This window comes from Hemicordylus capensis, chromosome 4 (genome assembly GCF_027244095.1).
Source record: "Hemicordylus capensis ecotype Gifberg chromosome 4, rHemCap1.1.pri, whole genome shotgun sequence".
Lineage (NCBI taxonomy): Eukaryota > Metazoa > Chordata > Lepidosauria > Squamata > Cordylidae > Hemicordylus > Hemicordylus capensis.
This window is the reverse complement of record NC_069660.1, coordinates 157,985,273-158,009,261: the sequence shown is the minus strand read 5'-3', so window position 1 is coordinate 158,009,261 and position 23,989 is coordinate 157,985,273. Positions and strand designations below refer to the sequence as shown.

Below are 23,989 nucleotides of genomic sequence, written 5' to 3'. Positions count from 1 at the left end.
ACACTGCATCAACTGTAGACCCCAATTCCTGGAGAATGTGAGCGACTTTACCCTCACAGTGGTGTGCAAATGTGTAACAGTGTGCTACTGAGGATTCTAACACATCAGATTTTGGAAGGCCCTGAAAAAGCCCCACTAGACAACACTGAGAGGATGCAATGGTGGATGGAAAAATCTGTTCCTTCTGTTCCATCACTGCCACAGAATAGGTCCAATAATGAGCTCTAACCTGTGTTCATACAGACTCATCCTGAGTTTCCCTCCACTTGCATTCCAGCTGTCTCCTAGCTTGTTTCATCACCCTCAGCTCAAGAGTATACCAAGGTACTACTTGGGCTCTGTTTTTTGGGAGAGGGTGCTTGGGAGCAATTGTGACCACCTGAGCTATCTCTCCATTCCAGAGAGCAATTAGTACTTCGACAGGAGCACCTGCCATACCAGCTGGAAAATCGCCCAGAGCCCTCAGGAATTCATTGGAAATCTCGGGCGCAAACCATTTTAATAGGCCCCCCACCCTTGCAGAGTGGTATCGCTGCTGAAACTCTAAACCTCAGAAAGAAGTGATCTGACCATGACAAGGGCACAGATGACACATCCCCCACTTTCAAATCACCATGCTGCTGCCCAGTTGAAAAAGCCAGATCCAGAGATCCAGAGTGTGAGATCCAGAGATCCAATTCATATATTGGGACAGCAACATGCTGGAACAGCCCCATGGTTGTCATGGCAGCCATGACAACCATGGTTTCTTCCCAGTGAGCATGCACAGAATTGGTCTGTAAATGCAGAGAAGTTAAAAAATACTGCTGATGGATTATAAAGGACTTTGAAGGTGATTAAATGGGTACTGAAAGCACCTTAATTATTACTGCACAAGCACTAAAGGATGGAGGGAGAAGATACAGGAACCAAAATAAGGTTGCATTGTCCAGAGCGAGTGTTCCCTTATCCAGTGCTATTTCAATGGGAGGAAATTGCTATGAGGCAAACTCAGGCCTGTAGCATAATGGAATCCTATCAGGCATTCCTTTATCTGGAGTATTCCACGTTTCATTCCTATTCTATTATAAAAAGCAGTCTCTGCCCTTTTGTGACTGACAGGAAAAGGCCTCTGGTAGAATGGATTTGTATGTGCAGACTAGGACATATTTTTTTCTATGTGATGCTCTCCACTGCACAGAATGGCAAGTGTCCCTGTTTAGTTGCCCCTCTTTCCCTGTATTGGTTTTGATCACACCATATGCTGCCTGCTGGTAAGTACAGACTTCAGAAGTATCCATCTTCCACCAAAACATTTCACTTCCAGAATGCAGATAAAAGCGTGTGTGTGTGTGTGTGTGTGTGTGTGTGTGTGTGTGTATTCCATGGGGGTGACAACAAAGTGCAAAATATTGTATTGGGTATAGAACCCAGCTTCCTCAGAAGCTTAACTTTCATTAAAAAAAAAAGTTTCCCTCCCTTGCAAAGATATGCCTGCAAGGGTACAAGTCATTACCCAGTGAAATCTCAGGAATCAGAGGGGTATAGGGATGTGCAGAACATTTTGAGCTTGAAACAAAACACCCCCTAAATAAAGGGCCTGTTTTGGGCTCAGAACAAAACAACCCCCTTTCAACTGAAACATTTTGACGTTTCAAGTGCCATTTTGGAGGCCTGTTTTTCCCTTGCTGATTTATTATCTGGCACTGGCTTCCGACTGGTTTGCAATCTCCTTGCTTCTTGGTTGGCTCATCATACAAATCAAGTGTTTTCATGGGCAACTGTGCCCCCATTGGCTGGGCGAAGGGGGGAACACAAAAGGAGAGAATTTCAAAATGTATTTGAAGGGACTGGAAGCAGAGAGAGCCCTTATGGCTCTCTTGAAGAAGATACATCAGGAGAGGAGGAAGGTAGGTTTGATTTTATGGTTTTCTTTTCTCAGCACTAAGTATAATATGCTGTGCTATTGCTGCTATAACTATCTGGTTTTGCTAGATCTCAGATTGGCAAAGGCATAACTTGGATGCCTTCCTTTCTTGAGTTGTGGTTTGTTTTGTTTGTGAAATAGTGTTGTGGTGGGAAATGGACAGTTGCAGCTCTCTCGCTCCCTATCGCCAAAACACTCAAAAAGTTGCAAGTTGTTTTGTCGAAACAGCTGGTTCAGCTGCTGTTTTAACAAAATGTTTCAGCTGTTTTGCATTGTGATTCAAGCTTGAAACAAAATGCAAAATCCGTTTCATGCACATCCATAGAGGGGTGGCTAAATAAGATTTCCGGAGGTCAGTAGGACTTTGGGGTCTATTAAACTTGTGCCCTTCACGATGTCTACCAAAGCACAATAAACGATGCATACCAATGGACATGATGAAAGAAATTATGCAAAAAAACCAATTATGTAGATTGGCTTAATTTGCACAGGTTGCAGAACCTAGGGTTAGCAAGTTGCTGAATTTAAGTGCTGATTTCATGCAGTCCTGTGCAATCGCACACCTCCGCCTCCTTCCTCAACCAATCTACAGCTTCTATAGCTACAATAAAGTCCATGGTACTAGCAAGTGCCATTCTCACTCCCCCTCTTTTGAATAGCCTTTGGAAATTAATATCAGGGTAAGGATTATTCATTTAGAATGTTTATATGCTGCTCTATTTCAACAAAAGAGTTCTCTAAGCAGTTTACATAGCAAAAGGAATGAGAAGATGATTTCGTATCCCAAAAGGGCCCACAGTCTAAAAAGAAACACAAGGGAAAGACCAGCCACAGCCACGGGGAGGGAAGCGGTACTGGGATGAATAAGGGACCATTGCTCTCATCCTGCTGAACAGAGAACCATCACTTTTAAAAGGTCCCTCTTTGCCCAGTTAGTTGCCTTCTTAACTGATTCAGTCAGAGATTGTTTTAATATGCTTTTTAAAAGATCATTTAAATTTTGAAGAAAAAGAGGGGGAGTCAAATATTTGGAAACAATAAGAGGCATTAAAAGCATCAGACAGAGAGCAACCAGCCTCATGTCATCCAACTGAGTTCAGCCATTCTGGACAGCCCCATTCTGGCCATGGGGCTGTCACAAGGAGATCAGCATCTTCAAGAGAAGAGTCTCCCCACAGCCCAGGGCCCATCATAGTTGGTCACTCATTCCTCTGTTTCAGGCAAGCCCTACAAGGCTTTTCCCCAGACCTTCAGGGATTCTGGGAAAGGTAACAAGCACTTAGCAGACGCATTAAAGAACTACTTTATAAACCTCTAGTATCAATTTACTTGAGAGGATAAGGTAAGAAATAAGTAGCTATCCAGAATGTGATGCAATGCAGGACTAGGCTAATGGAGACCTCTATTCAGGGAAGTCCCTTTTACTTAAACTATTAAACTATTAAATTATTATTATTATTTCTTGTTTACACAGTCAGACAGGTGTTATTGACTGGTTTGTTTTATCCAGACATCGAGTCCTTCACAAGGACCTGGGATGCCAGAATTTTATTGTCAATTGTTATAGATATCGTCACAGAATATAGGCTGTTCCCAGTAAAGCTGCTTTTTGTAATTGGCTGATGGTGATTTCTGTGGCCCCTATGGTGTTGAGGTGCTCTTCAAGGTCTTTTGGAACTGCACGCAGGGCGCCAATGACCACTGGGATTATTTTGGTCTTTTTCCGCCACAGCCTTTCAATTTCAATTTGTAGATCTTTGTATTTGGTGATTTTTTTCTATTTCTTTTTCTTCTATTCTGCTATCCCCTGGTATTGCTATCTCGATTATTTTAACTTGTTTTTCTTTCTTCTCAACTACAGTGATATCTGGTGTATTGTGTGGCAGATGTTTGTCTGTTTGTAGTCGGAAGTCCCATAATATTTTTGCATCTTCATTTTCTTCAACTTTTTCAATTTTATGGTCCCACCAATTTTTGCCTACAGGTAGCTTGTATTTTTTGCAGATGTTCCAGTGTATCATCCCTGCTACCTTGTCATGCCTTTGTTTGTAGTCAGTCTGTGCGATCTTTTTACAACAGCTGATTAGGTGGTCCACTGTTTCATCTGCTTCTTTACAAAGGCGGCACTTGCTGTTGGTTGTGGATTTTTTGACTTTTGCTCTTATTGCATTTGTTCTTAGTGCCTGTTCTTGCGCAGCCAGTATTAAACCCTCTGTTTCTTTCTTCAAGTAACCATTCTTAAGCCATTGCCAGGTCTTGGTGATGTCTGATTTTCCACTTATATTGTGCAAATATTGACCATGCAGGGGCTTATTTTACCATTTTTCTGCTCGGTTCTTGACTTGTTCCTCCTTGTAGGCCTGCTTTCTTTCATTGGTGTTGAATAGTTTCGCATTATTGACCATTTGAAGTGCATCTTCTTTACTGTCCTTGATAAATTCTTCAAGGCCTCTTTTCTCCTCCTCTACTGTTCGATGGACTTGCAGCATTCCTCTTCCACCTGAGCTGCGAGGGAGGTAGAGCCTATCTACATCACTGCGGGGGTGTAGAGCATGATAGATGGTCATGATTTTCCTGGTCTTACGATCCAGCATCTCTAGCTCTGCCTGGGTCCAGTCTATTATTCCTGCAGTGTATCTGATAACAGGTATAGCCCAGGTTTTTATGGCTTGTATGGTGTTCCCGCCATTGAGTTTGGACTTGAAGATTTTTCTAACTCTCCTGATGTATTCACTTCCGATTTTTCTTTTAACTTCAGTGTGTGCAATGTTAGCAGCCTGGAGAATGCCCAAGTATTTGTAATGTTCTTTCTCTTTATTATTTCTCTTTATTTCTCTTTCTCATCATCATCACCATCATTTTACATTTACAGTATTTGTAATGTTCTTTCTCTTCCAAGTTCTTGATCTTGCTTCCATTGGGCTGTTCTTTTCCTTCTGTTTTTGTTATTTTCCCTCTGTTCATTATTAATGCAGCACACTTGTCTAATCTAAACTCCATTGCTATAACGCTACTGAATATACGGGCAGTGTTTAGCAGTGATTCAATTTCTGACTGGGACTTTCCATACAACTTAAGATCGTCCATGTACAGCAGATGGTTTATTTTACTTGATGTTTTAGATGTTTGGTATCCGAGGCCTGTTCTGTTTAGTATTTGTGAAAGTGGGGTCATGGTGATTACAAACAATAGAGGGGATAGTGAGTCCCCTTGGAAAATGCCTCTTCTAATGCTAACCTGTCCAATTGTCTCACCATTGATTGTTAACTGTGTACTCCACATGCTCATTACTTTTTTTTATAAATGTCTGAATGTTTTTGCTGACACCAGTTGTTTCTAAACATTTTAGTATCCATGTGTGAGGCAATGAATCGAAGGCTTTCTTGTAGTCAATCCATGCAACACTTAGATTTGTTTTTCTTCTCTTGCAGTTTTCTAAAATCATTTTGTCAATCAGCAGCTGGTCTTTTGTGCCTCTGGTGTTTGGGCAGTTTCCTTTCTGTTCAACTGGAAGCTGTTTGTTAGTTAATAAGTGTTGCATCACTTCATCTGCTATTATTCCAGTTAATAATTGGAACATGGTTGGCAGGCAGGTTATCAGTCTATAATTACTTGGAACTGCACCTTTTGCTGGGTCTTTCATGATGAGATAAGTTTTCCCAGTTGTTAGCCATTGTTCAATATCACCGCCTTGCATAATGTGATTGAACTGTTTTGATAGTTGTTTATGAAGGCTTATTAGGTGTTTAAGCCAAAAGCCATGCAGTTCATCATCGCCTGGTGCAGTCCAATTTTTAATTTTCTTTGCTCATTCACTTATTAATTCTGGTGTTATTATTAGATCTTGCATTTGTTGGTTACATTTTTTGACCTCTTTCTTCATCATCATCATCATCATCATCATTATTAAACAAGCTTCTCATCTTCCAAAAATCCATAGATTTAAATTACAGCTAGAGCACACTTTCAGTGCTACCTCCCAATCACTCACATTAGTGTGATGTATCACATTTAATCCAAAAAGTATGATTGAGATTATGCACCTACTGAACTTCATTTTTCAAGAAGACACAAGATTCTGTTACATATTCCAAATCTCTCGCTGGGATTTACAGCTTTTGGAATATCACCCATAGCTTGGCTGTTTTGTGTTCTGTCCCTCATGGATATGGTGCACTATTACTCTCCCTCTTCTTTCTGATGTCTTTAAAAAAACCTTTTCGTCTACTTTCCAAATAAAATGTGGCTTATGAGATCACCATGTTCAGGTGTATGTCTGTCCCTAATAACTTCTGCTTACAGTCAGACTGATTAGCAAGCCAGAGGTTGCCAGTTCGAATCCCCGCTGGTATGTTTCCCAGACTATGGGAAACCCCTATATCGGGCAGCAGCGATAGATGCTGAAAGGCATCATATCATACTATGCAGGAAATGGCAATGGTAAGCTCCTCCTGTATTCTGCCAAAGCCAACCACAGGGCTCTGTGGTTGCCAGAAGTCGAAACTGACTCGATGGCACAGTGTACTTACTTTACAGTCAGATACACACTAAATGTACAGCACATGAAAGGGGGTCTTAGGGGGACCCTGGGAGTTTTTTTTTTTTAAAAAAATCAAACTGCCATCTTGTTTCAAAGTGGTAGCCAGTTCAAGTATAAACACTACCCCTTCAGAAGTCATGTATTTACAATCTGAAATAAACTAAGTCCGCAGCACACAGGATGGGGTTCTAGGGCATCTTGATTGGGGGTGGGGGGGCATGTTGGACTTCTTTTCATTACAGTCTGCCATCTTGAAAACAGATGGTCACAAACAGTATAAACGTTTCTCCTCTAAAACTAGATGGAAAAAATAGTGGACAAACAAGCCCCATTTCCAAAAATAGTAATCAAATAGAACCAAATAGATTGCATTGAAAAACCCTTATGCGACGTTGATTTGGAAAAAAGCAAAACATACATTCCATTAATTAAACTTAAAACTACTTGTTTTGATATCAGCAGATCCCGCACAAAACACACACACGCACGCTTCCTTTCTCTAAACTAAATAGAACGTTTAGCCTTCTTCACTCTATTTACTGTCAACAACAGGGTAATCAGCTTTTTTGTTCTGAGTTCTGGCAAGGGCTCTTATGTCTGCAATGCCTACATGAAAGGCAGAAATATGACACATGAAGTTTTCCCCTCATTAGATCCCTATGAAACATCTGTCACACAAGGCTCAGGAGCTCTCTCCACAAATATGGGGACAGGGTTTTTCTATAACATAATACCAGGTTCTAGTTAATACAATACCTACACTGGCTAGAATGTGCATCTGATTTAAAGATAGATCTGATAGATCTGAGTGTGCATCTGATTTAAAGATAATCATTGGGTTATCCTTTCATGTATATATGTTCATTCATTCATTCATTCTATTTCTATACCACCTTTCCAAAAATGGCTCAGGGCGGTTTACACAGAGAAATAATTAATACATACATACATACATACATACATACATACATAAGATGGATCCCTGTCCCCAAAGGGCTCATAATCTAAAAAAGAAGCATAAGATAGACACCAGCAACAGTCACTGGAGGTTCTGTGCTGGGGGTGGGTAGGGCCAGTTGCTCTTCCCCTGCTAAATAAAGAGAATCACCACATTAAAAGGTGTCTCTTTGCATATATGTATGTATGCACACACAGAGTGTTTGCCAGCCCAGAGAAACTCCTCTGTGCACAAGAGATGAGGTACTCACTACATCAGAGAACTTAATGATACATAGATGTGTTATTGGTTAAGAATGGGCAGCTTTAACATACATATCATCAAGGAACATCACAGCAGTCATCTTTACCTGTTGGTTGGTACAAATATGGGGAGTGGTAATCTGGAACCTCTCCTGGAGATGAAATGGAGCCTTGGCTAGTCCCTAGAAAAGTCTGTGTTCCAGCAACAGTTGTGTCCATAGGCTGTCCAGATCCAGGATGCAAATGTCCTTGCTCCGTGCCTGGCTGGTACAGAGCTGAGGCCACTGGTTGCAGGTGAGCAGCAGGATGTTGTTCCCTGAGATCCTCCCAGCAGCCTTGACTTTGTGCAAATTCAGAATGAGGAGCCAAACCTGGGTAATATAAAAGATTTAATGCAGAAGACTGCATTGTTTATAATTCACAGATCAAGAAATGAGGCTGGGAGCGAATGTCCTAACTGAGACCAACCAGTGAATCCATGCACAACTTGGGATTTGATTCCATGCCCAAACCTATTTCTCCAGCAAAAGGGCCACACTCAACTAGAATTATTTCTGAGTTAACTTATTTAGAGGTGGGTCACAAACAGGATTTTCTCATGTTCAGAAATGACAGTAATTCTCAATAAACCAGAGTCCATGCCAGATCCTGGATTTTATACAAAAAATACATCCACAGAATGGGAACAGTCTGGTCAAAGGGCTCATTGATGCTAGATCCCTTTTTTCAGTGAAGGCAAAGAACAGGGGGACGGTTCCAAGAAGCAGCCTAGGACCTTTCAAACTGAAGCATTTGCAGCATGATTATATGCATGTTTATGAAGATGGGCTGTTGCCATCGTCAGGGAGGACTCACTTCCGGGTAAGTTTGCAGCCAAAGTCTTTGCATGTAATCTCCTTTAACCTAACCTCACCTTTTAATTTAATCTGATGCACCTAATCACACTCCTTTTTGTTACATATTCCAACCCTTTCATTTGTTTACCTGGTATTGATCCACTGACTCTGGGAAGCTCTGGGTGGGTGGGTGTAGCACTGGAAAGATCTTCCTCCTTAAATCAATCAGTCAGCATGTGAAGGAGAGAGAGTGAGAGTGAGAGTGAGAGTGAGAGAGAGAGACAGGTTATGTCAAGCCTCAAGCGAAGTGAAATAGCCTCTGAAGCATTAGCCATGGAGGCATACAAAATGCCAACAGGACAAGTCATATAGGCCATTCACAACTTTATAGGGAGGAGGAAGAGGAGGTTGGATGCTTGTCAAAACTAAATGCAGAGAGCACACAAATAATCCAGCCCCATAATACACTGATGTTATAAACCCTATTCCCCTCCTGTTTGTCCCAAATGCATAGCTCACCAACAGCCCTCCCCACCCCCCCTCAGACTTCTCACCTCCCATTGCTGACATCTGGCTCGGAGCTCTATGAGCCAGTCTGGTTCCAAAGTCACCTCCCCTTCAGGCTTCTCCAGGAGCCGTGGGTCTGAGAGTTTCAGCTGCTCTGACAGCTGCACAATTGGGAAGAGAGGAGAAGAAGGGAACAGCAATTCTCTCAGAATATAAATAATCACTGCTGTGAACAGTGACCATGAGAGAAATTTTAACAGACAAACAGACTACAAGAGAGAGAAATTTTAACAAACAGACCACAGAGCATACATTGCTCTAGCAAAAGCCATCAACTCCACAGCTACATCATTGCCTCCATGAGGTCTCTAGGACACGGACTGTTCTTCTAACAATATAGACAAAAGGGCAAGTACCCAGATCTTTTTTAGGTGTCAGCTGTGATTATTAGAATTGAACACATGAAGTTGCTTTAAACTGAGTCAGACCATTGGTCCACCAAGCCTAGCCTTGTCTACTCTGGCTGGCAGTGGTTAGTCCTTTGCAAAAAAAAAAAAAGCACAAAAAACTTAGCCCCTCTTAGCCATGTTACCAAGAGGTTTTTCACCAGCAATGTCAGGAATTAAACCTCGGACCTTCTGCAGGCAAAGTGTGTGCTCTATCACTAACTTACAGCCCCTTCCCTAGGCAGGGTGTTCCTGAGGCTGTTCACATGAGCAGTCCTATCCCCAAGATTTGTATGATATTTTATCATATTGTTCTATTGTTTTATCATATTGCTTATAAGCTCTTCCAAGGACCGTATATGAGTGGAAGACACAAGCTATACATGATTTTATAAATGAGCAAACTTTGTTTTCAAGCTTACATTATGAAAAGGCATCAGAATCTCCTGCAATGTAAGAGTTACAGCCCATCCTAAGCATATTAGGGAGTTTCGAAGTATGCTTAAATGACTGCAGTCTTAAGAAACATAGATAAAGGTCATTCACACAATCAAAAACTGTCTTCTACCTGGGTTTCGGAGCCGTGGGTGTCCAACCCAAACAAAAAATTGGGAGTACACACAGATTCCAACCCCAGATAGAACACAGTTTTTGATTGAGTGAATGACCTCATAGTATTATTGTTTGTTTCACTTATCCATAACCAAAGGCTCACCTTAATAACTTGCTCTTGGAGGATGGGGTAGGTGTTTTGATTCTGAGCAAGAAGTGCCATCCCAACCCCTTCACAATAATGCAAGGCTTGGGCAGTGAGGCCATAGTCCACAAGGCGAGAGGCATAAATGAGTTTGTATACCTGTAAAAGAGAATGGGCGGGGGGGGGGGGTTGCTTATACTACTGTGGGGGAGGGAGAGAAACGAGGAAGCTTCTCAACCTGAACAGACTTGATTGCTGGTTGATTTACACTCTGTGTGTAATACCCACTCAACAAATTCAAACAAAAAAACTTTCCCAAACAATATTTGCAGAGACGTTTCGTTTCACTATATTGGAAGCTCATCTTAAACTGGCTGGTTGCATTTGGAGGGTTTCCATTACCTGAAAAGAGGGGATGAAAGCTTGGGGGCACCTCAGCAGCTGACAATACTCAAAGATCTCTGTTGCGTGGATACACTCAGACCTTGAAAATTGGGCAAATGTCTGGCTGGAAGGAGAAAGCAGAGAGAGAGAGAGAGTGAGTCAACGATGGAACAAAAGTCTAATCCCCCAATTAGTGTAAACTGGGGCACAGGAGAATATCCAAGACTTCCCTCCATCCCACTTCTACCCATCCAAGAACTGAGAGGCTAAAAGGCAAGGCAACCAGAAGCCACTGAATGCATTTAGGCTGCATGAAATAACTAAATAAATGTGTCCATGACCCTAACCCTAACCCTAACCGGCTCTACCAGTTAACATTTGCCCTCAAGCATTAGGGTTGCCACTACAACCCCAAGAATAGGTGTTTCATCTTGAAATCTGAAGAGGCAGCCTTCTTCCCATTCCCCGCTAACCACCCACACCTGGAATCCAGGAGGTTTTCCAGTTAGTGATTTACTCTTGCTTCACTGCAATTAGGGTTGGGGGAATTCAGAGGAGGGGGGATTTACAATGACTTCAATATAGTAACAGCAAGGTGCTGTTCATACAGCCAGTGGCATTATTCACCTTTCTTCAGGACAATTAGCCCTTAATGTCTGCATCTTTAAAGAGCTGTACTTGGGGTGAGTGTTGAAAACAGTTGCGTACGATACTCTGAAATTTTTGTGGAACGGTATGGAGAGACTCCCAAGATAAAGCATGAGATGGAGGTGTGGCTACCTGTGGGAGTGACTTTGGGGAGTATTAGTTCCAACTGCCACCTCTCTCAATTCCACTCCTGGGCAGACTTGCTTCCTGCACCCTGCAGTCTACTTCTGATCCAAAACGCCATCTAATACTGATTCTTTTTTTAAAAAAAATTCCCAGTGTTCTAACGCTTTAAGATCAGTGCACTAGAACAACAGGAAAGTCCAGCTACTACAAAAGCTCCGTAGGAGGAAGATGCGGGGGAGGGGAGCTGATATGCCTGGTTCACAGAAACAGAGCAGAGTTTGGGGGTCTTGGGCTCAGGAAGCTCATGTTCCTTTCCACTTAGTTATTCTTTTTTTTAATACACCTCCATGCTGTTCTTGTTCAAGAACACCAATACATCACAGCAGCCCAGCAACATTTCCTTTCAAAAACAAAGAAAGAAGTAGTAACAGTTCAGTGGTGTCTGGGGAGGGGTCCTGTTTAGTGCCCTGCTGTCCCATGAGAGATCCTTTTCAATGAGGTAGTGATGTGGAAAATCTTCCAGTTGCTCTAGTATTCTGGTGTTCTTTCACACAAGAATACTGTTGAAAAAATATTATTTTTAAAATATCCAGGCAACAGTAAGAATGAACATAAGAACAGCCCTGCTGGATCAGGCTCAAGGCCCATCTTGTCCAGCATCCTGTTTCACACAGTGGCCCATCAGATGCCACTGGAAGCCTGCAGGCTCAGGTTAAGGGCATGCCCTCTCTCCTGCTGTTACTCCCCTGCAACTGGGACTCAGAGGCATCCTGCCTTTGAGACTGGAGGTGGCCTATAGCCCTCCAACTAGTAGCCATTGAGAGACCTCTCCTCCATGAAGTTATCCAAACCCCTCTTAAAGTCATCCAGGTTGTTGACTGTCACCACATCAGAGAATTCCACAAGTTGATTATGCGTTTTGTGAAAAAGTACTTCCGTTTGTTGGTCCTAGATTTCCTGGCAATCAATTTCATGGGATGATCCCTGGTTCTAGTGTTATGTGAGAGGGAGAAGAATTTCTCTCTATCCACTTTCTCCACACCATGCATGATTTTATAGACCTCTATCACGTCTCCCCGCAGTCGTCTTTTTTTCTAAACTAATAGCCCCAGGTGTTATAGCCTTGCCTCATAAGAAAAGCACTCTAGGCCCATGATCATCTTGGTTGCCCTCTTCTGCACCATTTCCAGTTCTACAGTCTCCTTTTTTAGATGTGGTGACCAGAACTGTACGCAGTACTCCTGTTCTTCTATGTGTGTTACAATTTAACCTTGAGGATGCTTTCCATCAATTTGCCTGAAACGGACATTAAGCTAACCGGCCTGTAATTTCCCAGATCACCCCTGGATCCCTTTTTGAAAATTGGTGTTACATTTGCTACTTTCCAGTCCTCTGGTACAGAGCCTGATTGCAGGGATAAGTTATATATTTTAGCAAGGAGGTTGGCAATTTCACATTTGAGTTCTCTGAGGACTCTTGAATGGATGTCATCTGACCCTGGCGATTTGCTAGTTTTTCTTTTCCCCAAAGCATTTCCATTTGAAAGGGAAGCTTGCCACCCCCAGTGAGACCACAAAATGCTGCAGTAATATTTGGAGTTAGTGCTGCATTACGGTAGCTGGAGCTTCCCATTGATCTAGCGTGCCATTGTTGTTGCACAAGAACACCAGGAACACTCTTTTTAAAAGAAAGAAAACTACATTTGCCAAGGATCCACAGGCACCACACATACACATGTACTTCTCATGTTCTCTTCACTACCTGGGCACAGGTGAATGTGCCAATTGGAAGCAGGAGTCCCCTCTAAAACCCTCTTGGCCAGACATGGGCGGGATGGATCAGAGGGGAGCTGGCTGTGCGAACAAACCAATGTCTGAAAAACCTTAATGAAATATAATCAACCATAATAAAAAGCAACAATGTGAATAGCCCCGATGTACATGGATTTATGCTTTTTTACACTTGTTTGCACTTTATATAATCTCATGCTAACTTACACCACTTCCTCCCACAGTAAGGCCCCCAGTCTGGGAAACCTCCTGTTCATCAAACCAAACAAAGTGGTGGATAGAAAATGGGACAAGGTGAGGTGGGGACAAATAGGTGGGAGAAGCTGTGACGTGATGGAATTTCAAACTACATATGGTGCATGTTGTTATCAGTAAGCAGATGTCCATGTCAATATCATCAGGAGAAGGCACAACCTCAGTAAATGCCTGCCTGGAAGCAGTGATGGGCTGGATGAGGGATAACAAATTGAGGCAATCCAGATAAGACAAAGGTAATTGTGTGGGGTCAGAACTAGGGAGATGATTTTGATCTGCCGGTTCTGGGTGGGGTCACACTTTCCCAGAAGGAACAGGTACGCAATCTGGGGGTGCTTCTGGATCCTAACCTCTCCCTGGTGTCTCAGGTTGAGGCAGTGGCCAGAGGTGCTTTCTATTAGCTTTGACTAACATGCCAGCTGCGTCCGTTTCTTGAGATAAACAACCTCAGAACAGTGGTACATTTGCTGGTAACCTCCAGACTTGACTATGGCAATGTACTCTGTGTGGGGCTCCTTTGTACATAGTCTGGAAACTGCAGTTGGTACAGAATGCAGCAGCCAGGTTGGTCTCTGGGTCATCTCGGAAAGACCATATTACTACTATATTGAAAGAGCTACATTGGCTACCAACAGGTTTCTGGGCAAAATACAAGGTGCTGGTTATAACCTAACAGCTTAGGCCCTGCATATTTAAAAGAATGTCTTCTTCGCCATGAACCCCTTCTTCGCCATGAACCCCACTGCAATCATCAGGAGAGTTTGTCTGCAGTTGCCACCAGCTTATCTGGTGGCTACTTAGGGATGGGCCTTCTCTGTTGTTGCCCCGAGGCTTGGGAAAGCACTCCCTGTTGAAATAAGAGCCTCCCCATTTCTGACAACTTTTTAAAAGGCTTACACATTTGTTCACCCAAGCATTTAATTAGATTTACAATTTTTAATAGTTTAACATTGTGTTAAATTTTAAATTATTTTAAAGATTTAACATTTTTAATTTTTTTTTCATTTGTATTGTTTTGTTGTAAACCACCCAGAGACATATGTTTTGGGCAGTATACAAATGCGTTAAATAAAATAATAAAATAAATAAATATGTATTCTCCAGACTGCGAAGTGGCCATCCTACCAGTTAATCAACTAAATCATTGGTTGATTAACTTCAGAGTCAGTAATGGGGAGATATTCCTAGCAGAAAATCCTGTTTCAGAACCTGTGGATATGATTAGATTTCCTTTGGGTTGGAAACCACTGGTGCCCCCAAAAGGCTGTGATTGCAGAGGATTTATTCAAGCACCTAAGTGTCAGTTACGTGTGCTGCTTGAAGATCCAAGAAGTGCTTGGCCCCTGTCATACTAATAAGGAATGAACCATGTAAAGGTGAAATGAATCATTAAAATCCTTTCCTTATTATCCAGCCAGAGCACCATTAGCATAAGTGGAACTGTTGGCTCTTTAAATTGGATTTTTAACCTTAGCAGTGCCTCTTAAGGTGAATGACTAAATCACTAGAAGCTAGCATACTTCGCCTTATGGGAAACTGACTACTCATAGGTACTTTGACAGCACACAGAAACCCTAATATCTCTCTCTTTCTTATGGAATCACATAATCACACATGTGCTACCCCAGGAATGCAAAACATTGTCCTCCTAATTAAGAGTCCTCATAGTTTTCTACCCTTAATGGCAGGTGTTCTCTAGACTGGAAATATTAGATATTTAGCATCAGCACATGATATCCAATGATTCTGCAGTAGCAAAACATTTGGCAGTATGAAACAGTTGACATGCAGAATCAGGCAGTATCCAACAACTGCATGGAACAGCATTTGCATTTGTCAGTTCACAAGGACAAGATTTGACATGCAGTAGATGTCACTATCAGACATGCAACAATCAAGAGTATCTGAAACAGGGCATGCAGAAGCAATTACTATATTATACTAGGATGGCTAACCTGCAATAGAATGTAGGAAATGACACGTGCTGATGATACGTAGGAAATTCCATGAGAATTCCATTCATTTGTTCATTCACAGCCTGACCCTATGCATGTCATTTTCAGGAGCAAGTTCCAATGAATACAATGGATTGGGATTCTACAGAACCTAATCCCAAGCAAGTTTATTTATTTATTTATCATATTTATTTTTTCAAGCTCTTATTTTGACATGCCAGCAGCAACCATAACCAGACCTCCCTAAATGATCTTAATAGGCGGCAGGGTTCATGACAAAGAAGCCAGTCTCAAGTAACCTGGACCTAAGTCGTTCAGAGCTTTATAGGTAATGACTAACACTTTGTATTTCACTCGGAAACATATTGACAGCCAGTGCAATTCTTTCAGAATTGGTGTTATATAGTCCCTTTGGGTTCTCCCAGAGACCAGCCTAACTGCTGCATTCTGTAGCAATTGTAGTTTCCAGACTACGTACAAAGGCAGCCCCATGTAGAGTGCATTATAGTTGTCAAGCCTGGAGGTTACCAGCATATGTACTACTGTTTTAAAGACATTTACCTCCAGAAATGTGAGTAGCATATTGTTTTGTTGTAAACCACCCAGAGACTTGCATTTTGGGCGGTATACAAATAAATAAATAAATAAATAAATAAATAGCTGATGTATCAGCTGAAGTGGATAAAAAGTGCTCCTGGCCACTGCCTCAACCTGAGAAACCAGATTCGGCTGACCATACTCAACTACTGGTTAAGATTATCCCTCCTCCCACTGGGGTCTAGCCCCCCTAACACTACAGGACAATTATCAATCCACCTGGAAACAAAGACTGCTGACAAAAATGTCATCCCTGGGGCTCTCCCCTCCCCTCTTACTTTCCATGGGTTATGCACAGGTAAATACACTCATCAAACTACTCATAACGGACATAGAATACCAAATCAATTTAGGCAGGATCCCTCATCAATGAAAGATTTATAACAACTCCTGCTGAATACCTCACGCAGCTGGAAGGCCCATAACACAGAAGTGCCTTCGCCCTGGCCTTTTGTGGTGCCCGTCCCTGGGCTACGCTAGAAGGCAGATATAAGAAGACCCCCTTCTTGGAACATCTGTGCCCCTGTGATTCTGGGCAAGTTGGAGAAGAGCACGTCCTCCTCCATTGCCCATTCTACAGAGACATTCATATCATCCCTCAACCTTATTAATCAAGACCCCAGGTCACTCTGGCCAATTCTACTACATCTCTCTCCTCTGACCCTGTAATAACACATAACATTGGCACATTTTGTGTGGCAGTGTGTAAAATTCATCAGGTCCTGACTGACACGAAGAACTATGCAGGCCCAACACAGCGCAATGTTCACACAGTTTATCCTCTTTAGCATATTATATAGCATAATTAGCTGACCGGGCGCATAGCATCTGTGCCCCTAGTTCTCCCTGACTATCCCCACCCCCTCCAGCCCCTTTTCCCTCACTCGTCCCCCAGGCATCTCTGACACCCGCCCTGCCCACTTCTCTCCCCTCCACCCCGCTCCTCCCGGTTTCTGGTTGGCTTGCCGGCCCGTTCGCTCCTGCCAACACCTCCTCCTCTTCCTGGCGGCCTAACCACCTCCTGAACCCGGCGGCCGTGCAGGGCCCGCCGCTGCCACCGCCTCCTCCTCCTCACAGCGGCCGGTCCCGCTGCCCACCGCCATTTCCCCTGGCAGCAGCTTAATGGCCTCCTGAGTCCTGCTGCGAGGAAGCCTCTGCCACCCAGCCAATCCGCTGAGTGCTGGGACACATCCCCACACATTCAGAACAGGCATGTCTACGAGAATTAATAGTAATGATATGCGCCATAGCATTTTATAGTTTTATAGTTTTTACTGCCTGAGTAAAATGTTAACCTTCACAGACTGAGTAGATTTCAACCACTTAAATCTTTTATATAGTCTTTATCCATTTTACATTGATTTTACCCCTTTTAACTGTAGTTTTAAGATAGCTTACTACAACTTAACACTAGCTGTATAGCAGTGTATAGCTTTTAGCTTCTCTACAGTCTTCACAGTTCTAGGCATAGCTTGTTTTAATGCTGCCTCAGTGCTATTTTAATGTACTCTACTTTACGCTGGTCAAAGACCATAATAAAGATTGATGGATTGAGAAACCAGAAAGAGTTTTGGATCCAGGAGCACTCTCAAGCCACGTACCTGATTTTTCAGGGGGATGTAACCCCCTGAACAGGCAGATCTAAACCATCACTCAGGTCTTGACATACACACACACCCATCAGTATCTCTGTCTTATTTGGATTCAACTTCAATTTGTTATCCTTCCCTCATCCAGCCCATCATCACCTCCAGGAAGGCATTTAGGGAAGTTATGCCATTTCCTGATGAAGTTGAAAAGGAGAAATAGATTTGAGTGTCATCAGAATGCTGATAACACCCTGCATCAAATCTCCTGATGATCTCTCCCAGGAGTTCCACATAGATGTTAAAGAGCATTGGAGACAGTATGGAACTTTGTGAAACTCCATACAGTAACTCTCACTTTGCAGAGCTACAGTCTTGAAGTGACACCATCTGGAATTTATCTGAGAGGTAGGAACAGAACCACTGTAAAACAGTGCCACCTAATCCCACCTCCCTCAAGCAACCTAGGATACCATGGTCAACAGTATCAAAAGCCGCTGAGAGATCCAAAAGGGTCAGTAGAATCACACTCCTATAACAGAGTACCGAACTGAAGATCATCCATCAGGCCAACCAGAGGCGTAACTGGGGAAAACGGCGCCCAGTGCAAGCTCTGCCCCTGAAATTGCGCGCCCCCCGCCACATACCTGCGCCCTGGCCGGAGTGAGCATGGCGGTGGCGAGCGGCGGCAGATCGCGCAGCGGTGGCGGGCGGCGGCGGATCGTGTGCCCCTGGGATGGCATTCTATGAACTTCGCAGGCGCGCCTGTGCAGTTGGGAAGCGACGCCGGGCCAGATGGCAGGCCTCGGCATTGCTCTGCATTCGGTGATCCGCCGCAGCCCGCCACCACCGCGCTCACTCCCACACCGCCACAAGCCATGGGGCACACGATCCGCCGCTGCCCGCCACCGCCGTGCGATCCAGGGGGGAATCGGGGGGGCCATGGCACTTTTTGGCGCGCCCCCCCACGTGACCCACCAAGGTGGTGCCCAGGGCACGTGCCCTGCCTGCCCCCCAGTTACGCGTCTGAGGCCAACCAAAGGAGTCTCAACCCCATAGCCTATTTGAAAGCCAGTTTGAAATAGGTCTAGATAATCAGTTTCCTCCAGGACTATCTGGAGCTGAGAGGCCACCACCCTCTCAATCACCTTGCCCAACCATGGGACGGTCCTTTAGTTGCCTAATGATGAGACAGTCCTCTAGTTGCCTAACTCTGAGTGGTCCAATGTAAGTTTTTTTCAAGTAAGGTCTAATAATAGCCTCCTTAAGACAAGAAGGCATCCTACCCTCCCTCAGATAAGCATTTATGATGTTTACCAGACAATTTCCAACAATCTGATTGTTAGGTAAAATAAACCAAATTGGGCAAGGGTCAAGAGAGCAGGTGGTAGGACACACAGTCCAAAACAACTTGTCTACATCTTCAGGAGTCACAAACTGAAAGTGATCCAGTCTGACCACAAAAGAGGAGCCATTAGCCAGCTTTAGATCCTGATGGCAGATTTTGTTTCAAAAAATCATTTTCTAAATGTTTTTTCAGATTTTGAAACATTTCATTTCAGCGCAATTCCTAATTCAGTAACAATCAATCCAGTTCAATTTACAGAATTTTGGTGGTGGACTTAGGAGATCTGAGTTCAAAGCTAGCTTAGAATTCACTGCCTGGCTACAGAAAAGTTACCATTTCTCAGTTTCAGGAAAAGGGAAGAACTGCAAACCCAGGCCCTGTCCAGGACCCCCAAATACAGTGAGAAGAGACAGCTTTAGCACCTCCAATCCCTTGTGTGGAGCCACAATAACCTTGTATGGACAGAGTGAGAAATTACAGTGGCACTTCCAAGCTGATATTCCTGCAATATGGGGCAACCCCACATTTCTAGATATTAATAGAGATGTTGCATTAGGCCTTGGAGCAAAAGCTCAGAAAATAATGAATAGGTGTCAGTTCACATAAATATAATAGCACACCCAAATTTGAAAGACTCCCTTTTTTGTCTTAAAAAGGTTTTTTAAAGCCCTTAACAGCTTTGGTCCACGGTACTTAAGAGTACTTGGGTCAAGGGTACTTCTTTGTCATGAACCCTGTCACCTATTAAGATCATCTGGAGAGGTCCAGTTACAGTTGCCGTTGGATCGTTTGCTGGTAACCCGGGGCCAAGCCTTTTCTGTGGCTGCCCCGGGGCTCTGGAATATGCTCCCTGTTGGTCTTGTGGTAGCAAGCATGAATTGTCCCCTTTGCTAAGCACGGTCTGCCCTGATTGCATTTGAATGGGAGACTAGCTGTGTGAGCACTATAAGACATTCCCCTTAGGGGATGAATCCGCTCTGGGAAGAGCACCTGCCTGCTTGCATGCAGAAGGTTCCAAGTTCCCTCCCTGGCATCTCCAAGCTAGGACTGAGAGACGCCTGCCTGCAGCCTTGGAGAAGCTGCTGCCAGTCTATGTAAAGAAGACTAAGCTAGATGGACCAAAGGTCTGCTTCAATATATGGAGTTCCTTGAGCATTTCCCTCTCTTTTTGTTTTTAGGAAGACCCAGAAAATGCACCAGTTTTCTCAGGCTTTTAACTGAAAGTTTAAAACTGTTGAATGTGTTTTTGTCTTCTGAGGTTGTTTGGTTTGGTGTGTGAATTTTAACTGCTTTTGTATTTTACATTTGCTGTGTTTTTAACTTTGTACACTGCCTAGAGATGCATATATAGGAAGTACAGAAATATGATAGATAAATAAATAATGTTGGAGGGAACTCCTACAACGGTTCCATCGTCGTCATACAGAAAAATGAGTCCTTCATAAGAGTTTGGGAAAAGTTGCCCATTTTGTATTCAGCTTCAGTGTTTCAGTGGTGTGCTGTGAGGACATTAGCAGGTCAGGTGAGAGTACTTATCTTTGCAGTGTGAAAAGCTTCATTTGCTGGTCTCTGCCCATCAAATCGCTGTTAAAAAGGCATGGCCAAGCAGAGTTTGTTTGTTTGTTTCTGCTCAGCTGGCAGCCCTAGCAGTGAGTCCAGTTCAAACCTCACTTCAGCCATGCCTTCCACTAGATAGATTTAGGCACGCAATTATTCTCCCACTTTCAGTTCACATCTCACCCCAGAAACAGAGGTAAAACCAACCAGCCTTACAGCACCACTGCTGAGTACAGTAAGTGCCTTCAGCACTTGAAATGAGCCATATAAATGCTTAGTGTGATTAAAAGTTAGACTCTCCCTGTCACTAGCTGTACTCACCTCGGGCTACTGCCCAGCAACACCAGGTGGTCTGTTTTCACTCCATAGTGGCCAAAGGGGATGTTCACTGTCAGGTAGCAGAAGTGAGCGGCTTCTATCAACCCTTTCCCAGCTGGAGAGGGGAAAGGGCAACATGTTAAATTGGGAGAAAGTGAAGAAGGTTGCTGATAATATCCAAACTAACTTGTCTGAAGGGGGAAAGCGATAGCTGGAAGGAAGGAGCCGGTTACAGTGGGACCTTACCCTTTTGACACACCACTCTCTGTAAAAGTTAAAATGCATTCCCTCCACTCCTTAAATATGTGGACATTTTATTTTCTAGTTTTCAATGTTCTGAATAGTTAAATACAAGTGGAGGCCCATAACAATTTGCAGGACGATTTGCAGTGCCCATGAGGCAGAGGCCAAGGCTGGATGCAAAGGCTGGCTTCAGAGTCGAGGCTTCCTCTGCTCTCCCAGCTTCTGCCAAACAAACCTAACATCTAATAGATGCTGTCAGGATTCCTTGTTAGGCATCACAGTCTTGAGCACCTCTATATCAGGGGCAACGGGCAGGAAGGAAGCATGGCTTTTGAGTTAAGGAAGTGTTCTGACAGACACTATCTGCTTTTAGGTTTGACAGAAGTAGGTAGGAGCCAGGAAAGCAGGAAATTGGATTCTGAGATCACAATTTTGGGTGAGACATAAAATATGAACAATGCTATGAATGCTCTAAATGCTATACAATAATAGTAGTAAATCCTCAAATATTGCGATGCTCAGTAAGTTGTGGATGGGAACGATTCTTATGAGTTTCTCAGAGACTTCTGCATTTGTTACAGCAAAGTTGCTCCCAAAATGAAAGCACCAGAGATAAGGATGTGGCTCTTTTTCTCTATATGGTGCATGTCCATGCTTTGCGAATGTCCTCACCCAATGACTCTCCCATGGTGACAATGGCTCTGTGGTTCAGCTCTGCATCTCCCACCTGATTGGACAGGATAACAGCCAGGTGTGGCCTCCAATCACCCCATTTCTCATCACCACAGCACTACGTTGGAAGCAAAGAGGCAGAAGAAGAGAAAAACACAGCCTACAAAATCCATAAAACATTTACATACATTAAACTTAGCCACTGCTTACTGGCACAGAACTCAGGAAATTGCCCCAAACATTTAACAAGCGGAACAGACAGTTTCCACATGAGATTGCTCAACAAGAGACTTGCTTCGCTCAAATTCACAAGTTCGGCAGAGCAAGGCAAAAATCTCTTGAGCCCAGGGTAAAATCCAGGACTGTAGGAAAATGTTTAAGCTATAGACATATACTAACATCTTGGTCTCTGTGCCAGTATCCAACAGGCCATCAGTCTCAAGCAATGGCATAAATATCTAGTCAATCCTCTTCAGGCAACATACAATATCAGCTCCGTGATGCAGAAAAGGGCCTCTAGGTTGGTCAGGCTTTGTATAAATAGCAGGCCTTCTTTTCCATGGTCAGTGGTTGCTACACACTGGTGCTGGCTCAAGCTCCCAGCCCTAGCAACTGACTGCAGGGACCCAAGGTTGGAGAACATCAAGCTGCTGGATCCTCAGCCGAACCACACTTAGTTGTCAGGGACTGAGAAATTATGGTTTTAGCTCTGCCTTGATATCTGTGATGGTTCACTGACTGTTGCTTTACATCATGGTATTTTATTATACTATAAAATACTGTATTGTTCCAGAGAGGGAGAGAGAGAGGGAGGGAGAGCTTCTAGAGTTTTGGCTACGAAGCAGCTTATAGATTTAGGGCATGAACAAACACACACTCTGGCCTGTTTCCTGATCTGGCTGCCTCATAGCCCTGATATAGCCCTGACACACCCAACTAAGTCTGGCTCTGTCCTTAGTCAAGCTTCATACCCCTCCATTATCCTCCCTTCCTCCTCAAATCACAACAGGAGATCATTTTATCACTCTGCCAAGAGCCATCCATCCAATATTTGAATACGGTTATCCAAAAGATGAATAAATGATGGGCTGGTGCCCCTGCACCATTATCAGTGTTGTCAGCGAGGATAGGCAGGGCAGACCTACATGCCAGGGACTTCCAGACACTTACGAGGATTGACGGTTATTATATTGCTACTTTGCTGTGCCTTGCAATATAATATACACTGCATAAGTGCATATTATAAGCCTTAAGTGGCACAGCGGGGAAATGCTTGACTAACAAGCAGAAGGTTGCCGGTTCGAATCCTCACTGGTACTATATCGGGCAGCAGCAATATAGGAAGATGCTGAAAGGCATCATCTCATACTGTCTGGGAGGAGGCAATGGTAAACCCCTCCTTTATTCTACCAAAGAAAATCACAGGGCTCTGTGTGCACCAGGAGTCAAAATCGACTTGACGGCACACTTTACCTTCAGGAGCCAGCGTGGTGTAGTGGTTAGAGTGCTGGACTAAGAACCGGGGAGACCCAAGTTCAAATCCCCATTCAGCCATGATACTAGCTGTGTGACTCTGGACCAGTCACTTCTCTCTCAGCCTAGCCTACTTCACAGGGTTGTTGTGAAAGAGAAACAAGTACTATGTAGTACACCGCTCTGGGCTCCTTGGAGGAAGAGCGGGATATAAAATGTAAATAATAATAACAAAGGCATGAAAGCACCTTCAGATGGTAGTCTTACAGGTAGGTAGACTGGTGTCATGGCCCGAGATCTAGGACCCATCCTCAACTGGGAGACAAGGCAAACAATTCAGGAATGGAACGGGGTGGGAAGACCCTATAACCCAGACCATGAGCAAGCCAGTGCTGTGGGGAGCCCCCACAACAGGAGAACCCAAACCAGTACCTCCACCATAACCCAAGGATACTGTCCTGCCTTCGTCCTCTGACTTGAAAGAGTCCCCAGAGGATCTGCCAGCCCTAGTAGAGGTGCCCCAGCACCCTGGAGCCAGTGCTTAAAAAATACAAGAGCCTCCCCTAGGGAAGCGGGGAGACCTGCCATGGTGGAGACCCCAACTTAGCCTGGAACAGGTTACCTGCTTGCTTTTAAGAGACAGCCAAGCTTGCTTGGTAGTAGACCAATCAAAAGAAGGTTCTTCTCAATGCTGCTGCTGCAGCAGTCAAAGAAGAGCTGATGGAGGAAGCACAGCCCTGCCTACTTAGACATACCCTATCAATCCAGGAGGCAAGACCTGCGCCAAAATTCCTAGGGCTGTGCTTCAGAAGCTCAGATCCAATGGGATCTGCAGGCACAGATCTCATAGGTGTGAATGCACAGAGACCATAGAGTGGAAAACCAGAACTGGCCAGCAATTTCCC

At 43.8% G+C, this 23,989-nt stretch overlaps 1 protein-coding gene across 8 annotated transcripts in view; it reads right to left on the bottom strand.

The window, feature by feature from the left end:
* Positions 1–23,989, bottom strand: part of SEC16B (SEC16 homolog B, endoplasmic reticulum export factor) — a 92,421-nt gene that overhangs the window by 49,577 nt on the left and 18,855 nt on the right. For all 8 annotated transcript variants that reach the window (XM_053249723.1, XM_053249718.1, XM_053249720.1 and 5 more), the window contains 7 exons: positions 21,612–21,729; positions 20,700–20,811; positions 10,535–10,640; positions 10,151–10,291; positions 9,037–9,150; positions 8,631–8,697; positions 7,754–8,017 (listed from right to left, as the gene is read on the bottom strand). In XM_053249723.1, the coding sequence (XP_053105698.1) occupies positions 7,754–8,017; positions 8,631–8,697; positions 9,037–9,150; positions 10,151–10,291; positions 10,535–10,640; positions 20,700–20,811; positions 21,612–21,729 (922 nt within the window). The remainder of the gene's footprint in view (positions 1–7,753; positions 8,018–8,630; positions 8,698–9,036; positions 9,151–10,150; positions 10,292–10,534; positions 10,641–20,699; positions 20,812–21,611; positions 21,730–23,989) is intronic.